The 12,403-nt window shown below is 38.5% G+C and overlaps 1 protein-coding gene and 1 pseudogene across 2 annotated transcripts in view; one reads left to right on the plus strand and one right to left on the minus strand.

Moving 5' to 3' along the window:
- Positions 1-12,403, minus strand: part of LOC149200816 (uncharacterized) — a 118,519-nt gene that overhangs the window by 21,074 nt on the left and 85,042 nt on the right. For both annotated transcript variants that reach the window (XM_089399640.1, XM_089399639.1), the window contains exon 3: positions 7,733-7,821. In XM_089399640.1, coding sequence (XP_089255766.1) covers positions 7,733-7,821 — 89 coding nt within the window. The remainder of the gene's footprint in view (positions 1-7,732; positions 7,822-12,403) is intronic.
- Positions 1,317-3,246, plus strand: LOC149200817 (ATP-dependent DNA helicase 2 subunit KU80-like; annotated as a pseudogene).

Raw genomic sequence — 12,403 nt, forward strand, 5'->3', positions numbered from 1 at the left:
GGAGACTGTGTACCATCTCAAGGCTTAGTTGAAGAGGATTGCTGATGTCAAAGACCCTTGTTCAAGGGCTGTCAACAATTGCCAGAATTACGCTGAAACTGAGAGAAGTTTTGTAGAGAAGTTCTGGGGGCTTGGAGTGAAGTTCTGTAGCTGCAGTTTGTTCAAGGATGTGTATATACCAAGACTAGAGACCAAATCGAGTTGAATATCAGCCCATCTTGCTTGCTGATTGAACAGCTGTTGGTGCAATTTACATATGACTGGGATGAGTTTTAGAGTGAATAACACTGCTGGACATGGCCAATTAAACACTGATATGTATGGTTGTTTTCCCTGAAAAGTACTGATAAGTTGGAGGCATCTTTGTTGAAGCCACATTACCAGGTTCCTCTAGTCCATTGTTTTTCCAATTGTATTTGCACAGTGATGAAATAAAGGGACTATTATAGCTATTTTCGTTGTGATGAAATCAATGTACCAGTATTTATTAATTTCTGAGCTGTCATAAAAAATATAGATTTGTTTTGGTAAATCTGTGGGTTCATATGAAGTAGAGAACACATTGTCCAGCAAACAAAATTAAAAGATACACCTACAGCAGTTTGCATATGACATGTTTGACAAAATTTCTAGCTGAAATATTCACTGAAAAAACTCAGAAATTTGTGGTCAATTGGGTAATTTCCTTGTTTGGAATCTTACAGTGGTATCAGAGCCTAATCTTGGCTCAGCCTGTGGGAAACCCTCCATTTTATGACACCATAGCATGACTCTAGCCAGCTGTGGGTGATATCAAGGAGAAAAATTGCAGGACTGGAATTAAAGGCTAAAGGTAACTAAGAGAAATGTTTCCCACTCAAAATTCGAAAATTACAGTCAAGCTTTCACAAAAGTGACAGAATTTATAGAGGCTTGGGTCTGGTCAAAGAAAGCAAGAAAGGAAAAGGGAGGTTGCAGACTCAAAGATAAATCAATGGCCACAAACCCGGAAGAATGTAGAGAAGGATATGAAGTTGGCCTCCCCAGAGATCACCCTCAAGATGGTGATGAAGCACTATGCAAGCCCATAGATGATTCTTTGACAAATAACAGAGGAACAGAAAAGATCAAATTTCGCCAGGAAAATGTTGATTTAGTTTGTCAACCATTTGCTCATGTATGGGATGTGAATGGCACTAATGCTGAAGATTGCTCCATCATTGTCGAAGAAATTATTGCTATTCCACTGCAGAATGACAGGACACTTGCTCAAAGATTAAAGAAGGACAAAACTATGAAAGGAGGCTTTTTCCAATTCTTGTAATGTTGGTGGTGACATGAGCAGAATTGGAAAGATAGACTGTGGCAGAATTGGCCTAGCAGTAAATAAATTACTGTCCACTGATGTCTATAATATTGGGCCTCAGCGTATCATGGGAAGCCTCATGGATCATATTCTTTTATTTACAAATGAACCACTTCTATCATATGCAGCAGAAGAGAGGCAGAAAGGAATTTGGACAGCCATTGTGTTTGATCGAGGCAAGAATAAGGAGGTTGGCATGGTACAAGAGTTTTACGAATCAACCTTAGGTGATGAGTTTGCCAATGAAATACAATTCAAAAATCTGTCTGAAGAAAAACACCATAAGTATATTCACTGGGGTTTTCACAGGGCCTTCCAAAGCAAGTCTTTAAATGTTTTAGCACACTTGGAAAAAATGGCAGATGAAGCATTGCACCCTACAGGGTTTAATTACAGTAAATAACATCAGGTCTTAAGTCAGAGCTAGAAGCTAACAATGATCTGCAGAGGGAAGTTGGTGGCTATGAGAGTGTGGTTGATTTCCGACCGATTAAGGTTGTTGATGGGGATCTTCTTGAAGCCTTGAACAGGCTACCAAGAGGAATGGTTCCAGGTGATTTTTTGGATGCCATAGTAGTTGGAGTAGACTTGCCGATAAAGGAACTTGGAATAAAAAGTGCAGGAAATAAACGCCTTTGTTTAATTACAAGTGCTCAATCCTTGACCAAAGAACCTAAAGAACGAACAAAAGAGGACCAGGTAGACATAATTGCTAATCAGATGGAAGAGCATGATATCCAACTTGACATTGTAATTTCCCAACAGAGGATGCCTAGACGAACTAAATCAAAGTTATTCTGTGAAGATCTTTCCCTTTTAAACAGATTTTCGAAGCAAGCACAACCTGAAGTGATAGTTGTTGAAAGTTCAACCTCACTATTGGGTGCTATGGAAGCCAGGAACATTTTTCCAGTACTGTATTCAGAGGTAACTTGGGGCTGACTCCTATGATGAGAAGTCAGGTGTGGGTTTATAAGAAGACCAGGAAAGAAAGTATCCCTCCTTTAAAGAGATATTCAGACATGGCACCTCCAAATGATCAAAATGAAACACAAGAAGTGAAGATGGATGTTGGGTACCAAGGTAGGGAAGATCCTGACAAGAAAATTCCTCCAAATCAAAGGATCAAGGGTTTTCAGTATGGACCACAAATGGCTCCTATTTCCACTACAGAAGAAGAAGCACTCAAATTAAAGCCTGAGAAGGGCCTAAAGCTTTTGGGCTTTATAGATGCATCAAACATTCTGAGGCACTACTATGTGAGACATACAAATATTTTATCGCAGCACCAAGTAATACCATGGCCATTTTTGCAATGGCCAAGGCAATGCAATCAACAAAGAATGCTTCCATTTTGTGTTGTGTGTGGAGGAAAAGACAATCAAACGGTGTGCTTGGTATTTTGAACCCCAACATATCTAACACAGACAATGTTATGCTTGATTTGGTGCCCCCTCGAAGAGAGGAGGCAATGAAACTGGAGCTAACATTGAATCCTATTTTAGAGCGGTTCTACAATTTTCTTCATTTAAAATCAAGATCAGATGTTGATGTGCCTCCAATTGACTATGTTGTTAAGAGGATAATTGAGCATGACCCAGAGTTGTTTGCTAAAAAGGAACTTAAAGAGGTTTCGTAGCCTATTCCAATTGAAAAAGAATCAAAAGGCAGAGAAGGTCTCCAATAGATTTTGGAGGGACAAACCATTATTATCTGAAGAACCAGCAAGGAAAGATGCAGGAGATAATCTGCACAGTGGCATCTCCTTCAACAGTCTTGCAATAAGGAAACTAGAACAAGTTGGAAGATTGACACCAGTTGCAGATACTTCCATGAAGGTTGATAGAACAACTACTCCAGCAGGCATAGTGGGTTCATCAATACAAGAAATTACTGAGTAGATGGGGTTCAGTCGTACGAAGGCATTCAACAGGTGAATTTGGGATCCTGGCATAGATATGCAGATTCTGGATCATTTACAACTAGAGTTTCCCAGGTGTGTGTGGGATCCAGGAATACAGTTCCAATTGCTTGAAGACAGGCAATTTTTGGAGGGGACTGTAATGTTCCCAAATTTTGTGCATGCAAAATCACTTACAAATTTTGGAAATAATTAACAAGGGGACTTAAATTTGCCTAAGGAGACTTTATTAAAGAAGGAGAAAGAATGATATTTCCTAGGCAAGTTGGATGTCACTTTAACTTTATAAGTGGAGTATCATAAAGTGACTTTATAAAAGTGAATTTAATAAAAAGAAGAAAAAAAATAATAAAGAGAGAAAAGAGAAGGTGAAGATGAAAAGACAAAAGGGAAGGCGAAGATGAAAAGGCAATCCTAAACTCATTAAAGAAGGGAATTGAGGAGGCTCTAATGCATTCGGACATTGTGTGAGTTTGAAGAGAGAACTCTTGGAGAGAATTGGAAGAGGAAGCTGAGGGCTTTGGAGCCCTGGCTACCATAGCAGACTTCAGTGTTGCGACGATACCCCCTAGTCTGAGAGTGAAATCACTCAGATTTCACCGTAGAGCTTCAATGGAGAACGATATTTGCAAGAAAAACTGAGGTATCCAAGTTCTATCTGTTGATTTTAAAAGTTATTCGGTATTTTCTATATTCCCTTTGCAGGTGGAGGAAATCCCTGAAACTTGAGCCCTGGGAAACGAATTCCATGACCAAATAGAGGTTGAGTTTGTGGTTTATAGTGGCTGTTCATTTCATGGCAGCAGATAGAGGGCATCAGTAGCTCAATTCACATCTCCTTAAAGGCAACTCGAGCACCCAGTCACAGTTATCCCTTATTTTATTGCATGGACAAGTTCCCTGGTTGCTTGGGGCTGCATATTGATTGTGAAACTGAGGATAATGGTCGTGGAGCATACTCAGAAGCTTAAACAGGCCTATCAATTAAATTCTGGCCTGCATATTATTCAGAGGAGGGAGTGTATGCTCTGTAGGAGGTAATAGTAAATACAAAGCTACAGGCAGGCCGTGTCACATGTTTGGGGCATCAAATCATTTCTCAAGAGGCTGCATCTCCCTTCTGAGCATAGCCACGAATTCTTGGGCATTATAGAGACAATCAAAGGATTATTCCTCACTGTTGTAACCTCATTTAGGAGACTGTGTACCATCTCAAGGCATAGTTGAAGAGGATTGTTGATGTCAAAGACCCTTGTTCAAGGGCTGTCAACAATTGCCAGAATTACACTGAAACTGAGAGAAGTTCTGGGGGTTGGAGAGAAGTGTTGTAGCTGCAGTTTGTGCAAGGACGTGTATAGACCAAAAGTAAAGACCAAATCGAGTTGAATATCAGTCCATCTTGCTTGCTGATTGAACAGCTGTTGGTGCAATTTACATATGACTGGGATGAGTTTTAGAGTGAATAACACTGCTGGAGATGGCCAATTAAACACTGATATGTATGGTTGTTTTTGAAAGGTACTGATAAGTTGGAGGCATCTTTGTTGAAGCTACATTGCCAGGTTCCTCTAGTCCATTGTTTTTCCAATTGTATTTGCACAGTGATGAAATAAAGGGACTGTTATGGCTATTTTCGTTGTGATGAAAATCAATGTACCAGAATTTATAAATTTCTGAGCTGTCATAAAAAATATAGATTTGTTTTGGTAAATTTGTGGGTTCATATGAAGTAGAGAACACATTGTCCAGCAAACAAAATTAAAAGATACACCTACAGCAGTTTGCATGTGACATGTTTGATAAAATTTCTAGCTGAAATATTCACTGAAAAAACTCAGAAATTTGTGGTCAATTGGCTAATTTCCTTGTTTGGAACAATGGAATCTTATAGATCCATACTACATAGTACATTGATGATTAATAATTCGAGCATCAACCATCTAGAATTTAGATTCTATCAATTACAAACAAACATAATAGACAGTACACCATTAACTTATGGAATGAAATAGGTTATCTAGCAACTGTCAACAATAACATGACCAAATAGTTATGTTTACAAAATAGGCCATCTACAAACCAAAATATGAAGCCCAAAACATCCAAAACAATAAACTGAGCTAGTTGCTAAACATTTCTCCATGGCAGAAGTGTTCACCAATTGTGAAAGCACCCATGTTGCCAAATGTTGCAGCTGCAGGCTAGCACCACCACACATGTTCCACCAATCCTTGACAAACAATGCTCCACCATCCCTTATATCGAGATCCTCATCATTAGTATCATACTTCATTCTTTTTCTCTTGTCTAACCTTTGCCTCTAGGGACATTAGTCGACACCGCCCAATTTTCATCAAAATGCCTCATACAAACCTTAAAATATGGTAGAAAAAGCTTAACATGACTAATCAATGATTCTGGTTTGAGTGAAGGGTACATTTTTGCTAAGGCTGTGACAAAGGAGTTCAACATCAACACCACCAACACTAGGGTACATATAGGGCTTTATACTTCTAATTAAATGTCAATCACATACCCTCCTACGTGATAGAATCCAATTGAATGTTGCAATCCCATTGTTCCTGAAATCCTGAAACTATTAAGTCTGCTGAATTTTGAATGGGATATGAAATTATACTTTCTCCATATGAAGTCCAATAAGGTTGGAAGCTGGAACACTCTCAAATATCATAAAAGAATTAATAGTAATGTTAAAGATTTAAGTAAAAGTTTATATTTTTACTTTAAAAATTTAACATTACCATTAGGGAGCATCTAAAAAGCATCTAGGGAGTGTCCAGGGTCAAAGGAGCACCTAGGGAACTTCCAAAACACATGACAAGAGCATGTATGGGAGCATGGTTCTGCACATAGGAGCATGTATGTTAGCATGGTTTGGCACATGGGGCCATAGCCGTTCCTAGTTTCCAGGAAGCAGAAAATTTGAGGCCAGAGTGCAGTTATGTTTTATGGGAGCACAATCCTATGGTACTTCCATTCAGAGCATGGTTCCAGGATCTGGAGAGGGGCAGGCAGTTCCTAGGGAGTGTCCAGGGAGGGCCAAAGGAGCACCTAGGAAGCATCAAAGGAGCACCTAGGGAGGGTCCAGAACACATGACAGGAGCATGTATGGGAGCATGGTTCCGCACATGGGAGCATGTATGTTAGCATGGTTCAGCACATGGGGCCATAGCCATTCCAAGTTTCCAGCAAGCAGAAAAATTGAGGCCAGAGTGCAGTTCTGTTTTATGAGAGGACAATCCTATGGTACTTCCATTCAGAGCATGGTTCCAGGATCTGGAGAGAGGCGGGCAGTTCCTAGGGAGTGTCCAGGGAGGGTCAAAGGAGCACCTAGGGAGGGTCAAAGAGCATCTAGGGAGTGTCCAGGGATGGTCAAAGGAGCACCTAGGGAGCATCCAGAACACATGACAAGAGCATGTATGGGAGCATGGTTCCGCACATGGGAGCATGTATGTTAGCATGGTTCAGCACGTGGGACCATAGCCATTCCAAGTTTCCAGGAAGCAGAAAAATTGAGGCCAGAGTTCAGTTCTGATTTATGGGAGCACACTCCTATGGTGCTTCTGTTCAGAGCATGGTTCCAGGATCTGGAGAGGGGTGGCCAGTTCCTGCAATGCTGCTGCAGCTGCAATTACAAACCTTAAAAAGTGGGGTTGCATATTCAGATTCATTGGGGCCCAGCCCCCTCTCTTCAATGATCTATCCTCCTTAAAGAAATCTTATTGATTCTCTATCCTTAGTTATGTTCCTGTTGTAGACAACTCATTAGTCAACCCTCTGATTTTTTAAAATCAGATATCCAATCTTACACCTTTCTAAGTTTTGATAGCATAAAACATATTTTTTAAATATAGCACCCAAGACTCATTTGCAATTTCACATATTCATTAATTTTTCCCATGTTGACTTAGTTTCCTTAACACTTCTAAGGTGTTTATTGACACTTTCAGCCAAGACAAAGTAAAAAATTAATAATGCCTCTCTATTTCTGGTTTCAAACTTACTAATATTGTCTACATCAGTGGGTTTTTTTCCAATCACACTCACCAAACCCCAAATAATTTTAAATGGTAAAATATTCTCCATGAGGACAAAGGAAGCATATTTTTTCCATTTAAATTCTATGACTCTAAAAGATATAATTTTGACCTTTCAACATGTTGAAAACTAAAGATTTTTTTAACCAAGAGAATGAATATAACAGGTACCTGTGGGGCACACATCACACCTCAAACTCCCAACACTCAGTCTAGAAGATGTGATGTTCATGTCTAAAGCACATAATCTGAATCTGTCAATGTATGGTTACCTTGAAGATAGCTAGACAGTACACAATAAACTTTTCCAATAGATATGAATATCAGCAAAGTTCCAATATAGAAGCTTCAACAAATTAAAATAATTGACTTTCTAGCTCAGATAATTGACATGCGGATCCACATTACCGCAGAAGCATATTGCACAAGTATCTCAGCAAGTGTTCGATTATAGACATGGCCACGGTTATTATGGTCAAGAGTATTTGACCTCAACTCTGCAAGAAGAAAAGCAAAATGCGTCAAAATACACCGTGTAATTACCAATAAAAAGCAACAAAAAATAGACTATAAGGAGTGTAGCCCATCAAAGCACATAAGCAACCATGCAGTAGACCTATCGCATTGAAATGTACCATTAGAACATATGAAATTTTATGATGCCAGAAAGTAGTTTAAGGTCAGCAACCAAATAGAGTTGCCCAAGCTCCGATAAGAGCAGAAAGCAATCCATAACATTGGCATTATAAAGTACTATAAGATATAACAACAAAAAAAAACTATATCATAAATGCTTCCTCAAGAATTGCTCCAATAATATCATTTAAATGCTCCAAATAATCTGCTCCCAATCAAAGAGTTCATGCTAAGTTACCTGGATATAGATATGGATACATCAAAGTTGGAGAAAATTTTGAATAGGGTGTGTGTGTGTGTGTGTGTGTGTGTGTGTGTGCAGAGATGCCGAGAGATAGAGAAATATACATATGTACCCATGACAAATATAAATATAAAATATAGATATGCTCATTTATACCCTGGATACTGATCATAAAGGTAGTTGAATCTTTACACACATACACATATACATCCTTTCCACTAAGGCATAATGCCCAGTGAACTTACAAGATCCATTCCCACCAAGTCCTATAGGATTACAAGCCACTAGTGTGGCTAGAAGTTAATACCACCCTCCATCCAAGAACCTGGGGAAGTGGGGGGGATTCATCGGGCGCTGGCAAAATACCAGTTTCCTCACTATGTACACATAAGTGAGGGCGGTTGAGATTCGAGAACTGTTTCTCCAGAAAGAAAACATACATACATACATACATACATACATATATATATAGAGAGAGAAAGAGAGAGATTCTTGGGGCTAGTTTTCAGTTACTGATACCAAAAACTTGACATGGGATAATCTTTAAACTGTTAGAAAATGTAACTAGGTTCGGTCTTAATAATGGTCTTCGTACTTTGATATATTTTACGTAAAAGAAAAAGAAGAAAAATAATTATTATTATTATTATTATATTAGAGAAGCGTGTTATTCATGCTTTTAGGATTTGATGAGTCAAAGAGTCAAAGTCCTATTTGGACCTATTGTAAAGAAAAAGGAAAAATAATATTTTTAAATATGTATTTTGGGTCAAAAACCCCTCTAGTTGCCAACTCGGCCCTACCTGTCAAGTCAGCCCTGCCCCAGAAGACATGTCTATTGGCACCCCTCTAGATAGTATAAATAGAGGATGATTTGAGCTCATTTGGACACACAAAATTCACTGGATTGGTTCTAAAATTTCGCAGAAGGAGGGCCGAAGTTTGAAATGGATGAAGGGTTTGTGGAAGTTCTACCTTATCTTATCTCTTGTTGAAGATTTGTTGTTGGTCTCTTGTTGCTAATGGATTTGTTGTGCAGAAGGAAGGGTTGACTTGGCATCTAGAAGGTTGGTTATGGGTCTTGGATATCTCACTTTGATTTGATTCTATAAGAAGAGAATTTTTCTTGGTTTTCCCCTTGGAGGGGTTTTGCCCTAGCTTGGAGCATGTATCTTGTGTTTCTAGTGTACTGTGATCTTCATGTTTTATATTTGATAATTGTTTGATGAAGAAGAACATAATTAAATTAATAAGAAGCCAACAAATTTCACAAGCAATTATCAAAGAAAAAATCTACTTTACACTACAAGCCTCCCGATTTCTCAACACAAAGAAGGTCCTGGAAGATCCGAAACACACATTCATATACTATATAAGAAAAATGGAGAAAGTGTTGAGAAATCTAGGGCATGAATAGTTAAAAGATTTCTCTACTTGATAATTGCTTGTGATGTACTTTTACTTCTTAGCTTATAGTATTTTCTTCGTTATGTTAATATTGTCTTCTTTTCATCAAGACAATTACCAATATGCACAATAAAAGACAAGTGACACAGTATGTAGGCTTGTCAGTTAGGCCAAAACCCCTCACCTCTTTAGAGGAAAACCCGATCAAAATTCTTCTTCTAGATCTTCAATTGATGAGTACCAAGACCATGACACAGACCCTTGACTCTAGTATCCTCCCAAGAACCTTGTCACTATCCTTGATGCTCTACCTCTTCCCTTCGACTACATTATTGATCTTGCATTGCTCTCCTCGGCTCCTTCCAGAGAAACTCGGTCTCTATCCTTCACACTGCTTCTTCTCGACTTCCCCTAGAGAATCTCGGTCTCTAGGCTTTCACTGATCTTCTCTAGAGAAACTGTCTCTAGATCTCTATCTCGGTCACTCAGAAGAATCCTTCTTTTGCTGCCCCAGAAGAAACCTCTCCTTCGCTAGCCCAGAAGAAACCTCTCCTTCGCTTGCCTAGAAGAATACCTTCTTCGTTGTCCCAGAAGAATATCTCCTTCGTTGTCCCAGAAGAAACTCTTTTGTTGCACCAGAAGAAATTGTTTCGCTGCCCTAGAAGAATCCTCTTTCGTTGCCCCTTCTTCGCACTTCTCTTGATCGAATGCAAGTCAAGTTACTTGTCTTCAAGTGGGGTCGAGTTAGGCTATACATACACTTCTTCTCATGTCTTTTAGGCCGACTTCTTCTAGCATGTTCTTCCATCATTGTAGGTCGACTTGAAGAGGATAAATGACAAGGTCTTGGAGGATACTTTACAATGTACATAGACAAGATTGACCTTTTACAAAATGTAAGATGACTTCATTACATGATAATGACTCTAACATTTTATGACTACATGACAAATAAATCCTAAAGACTCTCAATGGGAGTCTTGACTAAAAAATAAAATCTCTTGCTCGTGAAACCCATGAAGCAAGTCAATAAAATTATTTTATTTTTCTTCTTTACATCTCATTACATAAAATCATAGTTACATGTCACTATGAAGACCGAACCTAGTTACACTTTTTAACAGAAAGCATACACCACCTTGTCTTATATTGTCATTTTTCTGGGATAGTATGGGATTTTGACAAAACTATAACAAGTGGGAAAGGAAGCAGGTCTGGATCCTCTGTGGAGAATGCCTGGGAAAGGAGGAGTGATAATAAGGAAGTGGTTGAACATTCATCTCTTCCAGTTGTGGCAATGTTATCAGAACTGGTGGAACCGGTCAGTCTGACTAGTTTGGGGGTGAAACCGGTCTAGTTAAAGGTCTGGAATTGGAAATGGTCGATTCGATATTAAACTGGCTGATTCAGTACTGAACTGGCCATTTTTCACTTAATTGACCTGTTTTGTACCGAACCAACAGGTTTTGTACCAAACCGACCGGTTTCATATAATTTGACCAAAGACATTCAAAATGCAGTTCGTTTAAAGACATTTTTTTTGAGTGGGCATCCTACTATTAAAGCCTATGACCCTAGTATTGCTATGCAATTCACGGTAACGTTAAATTCTTAAAGTAAAAGTGGCATTCTCCTTTATCTTTCATTTCCATCCTTTTATGACTCAAGATGTTTGAGAGTGGTTTCAACCTCACTGGATTCCATATGGAGAAACTAGAATTTTAGATCTCACTCACAATTCAGCAGACTTACCAATTTTTCAGGATTTCAAGATTGGAGGGATTGCAACATTTTTAATAGACTTTGTCATGGATGAGGGTATAGAACTAGTATTTAATCAAGAGCACCAAGCCCTTTATGTACCTTGATGTTAGTGGTATTGGTTGTCGAACTCCTCTATCATGACCCTACTAAAAATGTACCCATCACTCGAACAAAATCTTGAATTGACATGCCGCATTTTTTCTATCTTATTTTTATGCTTAGAGGGTGATATCCATGATGAAGATCCCAATATAGGCAATGATTTTGATGATATGTATGTATTTGTTGTAGCATGAGTTTTTTTTGGATGTTAGAGGCCATCTAGAGCTTGTTTTTTGATGTATTTTTGGTTCAGAGATGGATTGCACTGGATGTTATTTTGGTGTGCACCCTTACATGCTATATAAATGAGAATTTTTGGATTCCTATGGATGTGTTGACCACTCCATGTCAACTACCCCAGAGCTGTACATTTTTTCGCGCATGGATTTCCATCATGTCCGAGCATTCAAATGATCCACAGATTCATCAGTATAAGCTATATGTACACTAGAGTTTTGTAAACCCATTCTGCATTTTGTAATGTAAATGATCTTAGTAAAACAAATATATGTAACAACCTAGGTAAATTTAATTTTCTGATGATGATTTCTATCCTAGGAGGTTTTTAGCCTCGCTGATTCATGTGTGTTTTTAAACACGAATGATCGGCAGAGTTTTTCCCTCCAACCTCACCCCAAAGCTACGTGGATTTTGTCATCAGGATTTTAAATGAGTCCTAGTGTTATTTATCGAATCTCTGTAAAAGTGATTTGGGAATAATTCTAACTATTTGATTAGATTATTTTATTACAAATCACTTATTCTACTAAATCATATTTCATGTAGCAGGAATGGGTAATTATTGAGGGTCTATAACGAACGGGTGTTCCCCCTTCATGGGTTAGAAATGTAATATTTTATGTAAAAGTATTTAGTGCATGGTCCCTCATAGTTAGACACCATGGTTAAATATTAGAGGGTTGGAA

Source organism: Pinus tabuliformis, chromosome 2_1 (genome assembly GCF_031772625.1).
Source record: "Pinus tabuliformis cultivar Carrire ecotype Pingquan chromosome 2_1, CPIR1, whole genome shotgun sequence".
Taxonomy (NCBI): Eukaryota; Viridiplantae; Streptophyta; class Pinopsida; order Pinales; family Pinaceae; genus Pinus; species Pinus tabuliformis.